General features: G+C 34.9%; 1 protein-coding gene across 1 annotated transcript in view; it reads left to right on the top strand.

Moving 5' to 3' along the window:
* Window positions 1-1,514: 1,514 nt before the first annotated feature.
* LOC110114621 (cysteine desulfurase 1, chloroplastic) overlaps window positions 1,515-6,000 on the top strand; it is a 28,120-nt gene continuing 23,634 nt past the window's right edge. Inside the window, exons 1-7 of the mRNA XM_020847554.2 lie at window positions 1,515-1,834; window positions 2,054-2,187; window positions 3,831-3,990; window positions 4,407-4,593; window positions 4,988-5,133; window positions 5,238-5,310; window positions 5,437-5,500. Of these exons, the coding sequence (XP_020703213.1) occupies window positions 1,568-1,834; window positions 2,054-2,187; window positions 3,831-3,990; window positions 4,407-4,593; window positions 4,988-5,133; window positions 5,238-5,310; window positions 5,437-5,500 (1,031 nt within the window). The 5' untranslated portion in view covers window positions 1,515-1,567. The remainder of the gene's footprint in view (window positions 1,835-2,053; window positions 2,188-3,830; window positions 3,991-4,406; window positions 4,594-4,987; window positions 5,134-5,237; window positions 5,311-5,436; window positions 5,501-6,000) is intronic.

Below are 6,000 nucleotides of genomic sequence, written 5' to 3'. Positions count from 1 at the left end.
CCAAACACAGCATAAAAGTTTATCATTTCACATTTAACATTATATTTCAATTTTGGCCTGTAGCATTGCACCACAATACTCAACATTACATATATAGCAATGCTAGAAAAAAAAAAAAAGTAAATCTCAATGTGATTTTGCATCACATGGCTGAGTCCTCTCTTTCAAATGGTAAATATTGAGAATCCCAAAATAGGTACGAGCCTCCACCATAAATATAAAACAATATCAGTGGAGGTTGAAGTGCAAAAGTTGGACTAAATTGTTGAGACGAAGAAGGGGATAGTTAGGGGTGTCAATTTCGGGTCACGGGTCGGGTTCGGGTCGAACCCGAACTGACCCGGGTGTGAAACGGGTCGACCCTAACCCGAACCGGGTAGAGAAACGGGTCGAAAAACCGAACCCGGACCCGACCCGGTCGGGTCGGGTTCAACCCGGATTTTCCGGGTCGGGTCCGGGTCGGGTTTTCGTGTCGTGTCAAATATTGACACTCTAGGGATAGTGATAAGTGATATGAGCTTGGTGAGTAAATATATTGGGTTTCTTTCTGATTAGAATCCTCTTGTTGCGAGATATGAAAACTATTTAGTATTAGGTGCTTCTATAGAGAGATTATTCTGTGCAGACATCAGACACATATTATCGTCCAGAGGCGAATCAAGTGCAGCCACGTCATCCAGTACCGAGCCGCGATAACGAGTAGGGGGTGACGTGACGCATTTTTCTTGGGCACTGAACGGCGTTCGACCTCCGCACAGAATAATTCATCACTTATTCTATGACATGTTAGATACTCCTCCATAAAGATAAGGCAATGCCGATGGAGGGTGAAGTGTAAAGTTGGACCAAACTGTTGAGACAAAGAAGAGGCTAGTGACAAGCCAACCAAGCTTGGTGAGGGAAGATCTTGGCTCTGATTTTGATGAGAATTCTCTTTCTATAATATTTGAAATGTATTTATTGTTGAGTGCTTCCATGATGTGCCGGGTAGGTGATTCAAAATTGTCATATCATATTCTCTCGATGAGTCTACCTGCAACTCTAACTAAAGTAGACCTAAACATAACTATTAAAATAAAAGTAAGATGCATGGCTAGAATTTAATTTTTAAAAAATATAAATACCATTTATATAATTAAGGTTTTATTTGAAAAAAATTTCTAAAATAGTTTTTTTTTAAACAAAAAAATTAATTCAAAAATTTTTTATACTAGAAAGATGATTAAGAAAATAGTAAGAAAGCTATCTAAAATTATTTCATTTGAGATATTTTTTTGTTGCTTTTTAAAATAATTTTTTATAAATTTTTTTTTAAATAAATTTTGTACTAAAAATTGATTTAGAAAGTATTAAGAAAGTTAAACAAATGAAGTTTAAGCCTAAGATTTAATTTAGTACGAATTATAGGCTATAATAATACTGGTATTTATAATAATATTGTAGATATGCAAGTAAACAAATCCGTTTTAGTTGTTGAAATCGAGTTGTGCATCCACTATAAAGTACATGCCCTCAACCAGACCAGAAGCACGGCATACCACTCGATCTCAGTGATCCGGGAAGCCAAATGGCCGCCCTTTGCTACTTACCTTCTTGTCACCGTTCTGTATCGAAGCTCCTCTCCAATTCCAAATCTCAAGGTCATCTCCACCCTAATTTATCAGTCTCCAACTCTAACCCTAACCCGAATATCTCAGGCGTTGGACTCCAGACTCGGCGGCGGTCATCCTCTTTTTCTATCAAAGCCTCGACTACCGCCTTTGCCCCGCTGGAGCACTCGGAGTCGACTTCTCTTGGAGAAATCATCAGGTCCGATTTCCCTATCCTTCGTCAGGTAAACAGTAATTCGATGGAATTTCTTTTCTTATATGGCCTCTTTGGTCAGAATTAGTTCTTGATGCGATAAATATCTTCATTTTGATGTTGAATTGATCTGAAGTTTAAGCTTTGCACGTTTCGTATCTTTTGAGAGTCGTTATTGAAGTTTTTTGGACGATTTAAAGTTTCTTCAGTTCGGAAGAGATTTATATTGAGCTTATATTGGATATTGCAGAAGGTTAATGGCCGTGATCTGGTGTATCTAGATAATGCTGCGACCTCTCAGAAGCCAAATTACGTTCTGAAGGCATTGAAAGATTATTATGAGTCTTCTAACTCTAACGTGCATCGTGGAGTTCACTATTTAAGGTATAGCAGAACTGTATTTTTCTTTTTAATGCTTTAGCTTCTGTTGCAGAGAAAAAAAAAAAAAGGCTTTTTATTGCTAATATCACATTCAAATGCATATTGGGGCACGAGAAAAGATTAAAAAAATGCCGTAGGGTTTCATACGATCTTGATAAGCATGGATGATAAGTTTTGAAAAAGGCTGAACTAGTTAAATTTTGAAAGCTACTAATGCTAAAGAATCATAGATGAATTCAATTAAAGGATTTATGAATTAGACTTTAGATAAGGTTACTGGTAGTCAGGCCATAGAATGAAAGCCTATTTATTTATTATATTATTTGCCCTGAAACATGCAATATAAATCAGTTGGGTGCCCCTTTTATGAATATATTAGTTTCCATGTATAATGCGAATTTCAGCCTATTTCTTTTATCATTTTTCACATATTTTTGCTGTTGTTGATTTTGATGTCACATCAAATTTTGATATGTATATTGACATATTATACCTCTTTGATCATTTCTATTCTAGTTGTTCGATAGAATAGTTTGGTTTTTGATAGGTATGCATTCCAGCCCCAATTAGGTTGTTTGTGTTGTCCTACTAGATTGTGTTTACTACCTAGCCCACTAACCTATCTATAGGCCACAGTCATGTCACTAGTTGATGAGTTTTATTCCCTAATTTTTCTCTATTGTTACGTAGCACATGATGCCTAACATGCATGTTCTAAAACTGTAAATTTTCTAGATGTATTAGAGTATAGTTATTTTTTGCAATATCTCACAATTATTATGTTGTCGATGAAGATTGTTTTCTAAGCACTATGTTAACCTGAATTCATCTTCACCATTTATTTGACTTCTCTTTGATGTGGTTATTAGTGGAATAAATGCTTCATGTTGAATAATTAAACAAAACTTTGATGATGGAAAACTAAATTATATTTGGCTTAATTATCACGATGTCCACGGATGTATGTATAGCTTATAAAATTGACTAGAAAATTGAAGATTGCTTGAAAATTGGAGCAACTTTTTGTTTTTCTGAGCTTGGATCAAAATCAACGAGACATGCCCTACTCATATCAAATTCAAATCGCACCAACCTAGAATAAATTGAGCTAGCGTGATATTAGATTGAAATGTATATGCTTATTGCCTTGAAGGCATGTCCTAAGTTCGGATCATTCACAAGCCCAAAAGGTATGATTAATTTGTAAAGATCAACTGTCCTACAAATAATCTTGAACTGTTTGCTTTGGTAGTCATAATTGTCTTTTGGAAATTTCCCTTCATAGGAAGACCGTTATCTATTACTAACTGGTTTGTACATGTTGCATCATCTTATATTTCTTTTGATATTAAAAAATGCCATATTGTAGAATGATAATGGTGAGGTTTATATTATTATTTCTCTGTAGCCGCACTTTTAGAGCCTCTTGGTTGTGAAATTTTTTATGTTAAGGGCCAAAGTACTCTTGACCATCACTGTAACTTTGTCCGGAACAACGTTAAAAAAAAAAAAAATCATATTTTTTGTACTTTCCATGCTACATGAGTTCTTAGGCAAACATTTTTGTTATACCCCAGTTTTTTGTTAATGTTTTCATGGTTCAAGCCTTATAATTTTTTGCTTCTTGTCATTTTGTTTGTTGCTAGTCAAAAAGCGACAACTGCATATGAGAATGCCAGAGAAAAAATCGCAGATTTCATTAATGCATCAGATCACACAGAGATTGTGTTTACTCGGAATGCTACTGAAGCTATCAATTTAGTAGCTAATTCATGGGGTGACTTAAACTTGGGCTTTGGTGATGAGGTATGCTTTCCCGTGTTCCTTGTTCTATCTTTGAGTATTTCTTTGAAATGCTATTGAGCATTTGTTTATGCATGTGTTCGATTCATTAAATTCCTTGCAGATTTTGAACTATCCACTTGATAACTCTACTCATCATCATTAGCTTTTTCTCTGTTACTGGGGACCTAAAAGCCAAAATTTCCAAATGTATTGTCATACCCATCTTGCTGCATTCCTTTGATCCTGAATTTTCTAGTTTTTTTTTCTTCTACAAAGATATTTCCCCCCTGCCCAAGAATAAGCTTTATAACAGATGACCGTTCCTTGTTTGTTATCTACTGCTTTTTTTTTTTTTGAAATACTCGGTTTGATATACATCCTCCTCTATTCCTTGTAAATATTCTTACTTATCCTTTATGATGCTTATTTTCCTTCAGATTCTCCTTACAGTTGCAGAACATCACAGTGCTATTGTTCCATGGCAAATGGTTGCTAAAAAAAAGGGTGCTTCTTTGAAATATATTGGTTTGACAGCAGGTGAAGTTCCAGATATTGAACAGTTGAAGAAGGCCCTATCAAAAAAAACTAAGCTGGTGGTTACCCATCATGTTTCAAACACACTTGGTAGGTTGATATTGTTATTAATAATTTCACATAATACCCGCTCTATAGGTTCTAGAATGAGAGAATATAAACACTTTTAATTGTCATTTTTCTTGTATTGGTATGTTTTGTAGACTTTTATATCATATTTCATGTATTATGTAATTAATACATTAGGTTGTATTAAATATTAAAACAATTTTTCAGATCTGATGTAAGATCTGTTGAGAATGATCATTGTATGGACAAAATTTTCGTTTCAACTTTTATTTCGCCTGGAGAATTATAACTTACAAGCTTTATCGTACTGATGCTGCAAATGTTGGCATAATTAGATGAAAAGATTATTGGTGAAAGGGAATTTTAAAATAATATAAATGAGGATACAATCTGAGTAATGTTGTACTGTGTTCAGGTTCTGTTCTTCCTATTGAAGATATTGTCATTTGGTCTCATGAGGTGGGCGCAAGGGTTCTTCTTGATGCTTGTCAAAGTGTTCCGCATATGATGGTGGATGTGCAAAAGCTCAATGTTGATTTTCTTGTCGCATCATCTCACAAGGTTCCCCTTTATTTTTATTATGCTGTCCTATTTTGATTCTTGTCATCAGTCTTTTAAGTTCATCCTTTGAGGGTGACTGTTAGAACGTGACAATCATATCTCAGATGTGTGGGCCTACAGGCATTGGATTCTTGTATGGTAAAAGCAACCTTCTGTCTTCCATGCCACCGTTTTTAGGTAAATAAAATTTTTAATATTAGTGTTTCAATTGAGCATTTACTCTTCACCATACATCTCGATCAATTTCTATTCTATATACAATGCGTATTATTAATTATTTAATTCTATTGACTTCTTGGCCAGGTGGTGGTGAAATGATCTCAGATGTATTTCAAGACTATTCTACTTATGCTGAACCTCCATCTCGGTAAGAAGCTTTATTTCTTTTTTCAACTCCTTTTTTTTTCTAGCCTTTTGCCTTTATTATTATCATTTTTTATTTCTTTTCTTTTTTCGGGAAATTTTTGATAGAAAGTGGTTGCACTTTTTTAAAAAATCAGCAAACGAAACATAAAAATTTGGGAAGAAGAATGACAAAAAATAATTTTTATTGAAAGAACTATGGAGAGAAAAAACATGATACAATTGGATCTTGTTGGAGAGGGAAGTTTTGACTCTCCCAAATCCCTAGCTGCAGCCCTTACAACATAAGAAAACCTAAATTCAGCAAAAAAAAGCATAAGCTCTAACCTTAGGAGAAACAATCTTCTTAAAGCATACATTAATCCATAGCAAAATCTCAAAACAGCCCATCCCTTTTCCCTCCTAGCCACCCCCCTCTTTCCAATTTAAATTCTGACCTAGCCCCCACTCCAAAGGGGGGCGGGAATCACCTGTTTTGCCTCTTGTACACGAGGGTCGGTCCCT

The sequence above is a fragment of the Dendrobium catenatum genome, unplaced genomic scaffold (genome assembly GCF_001605985.2).
Source record: "Dendrobium catenatum unplaced genomic scaffold, ASM160598v2 fragScaff_scaffold_133, whole genome shotgun sequence".
Taxonomy (NCBI): Eukaryota; Viridiplantae; Streptophyta; class Magnoliopsida; order Asparagales; family Orchidaceae; genus Dendrobium; species Dendrobium catenatum.
The sequence above is the reverse complement of the archived record's forward strand: the minus strand, read 5'-3'. Positions and strand labels throughout refer to the sequence as shown.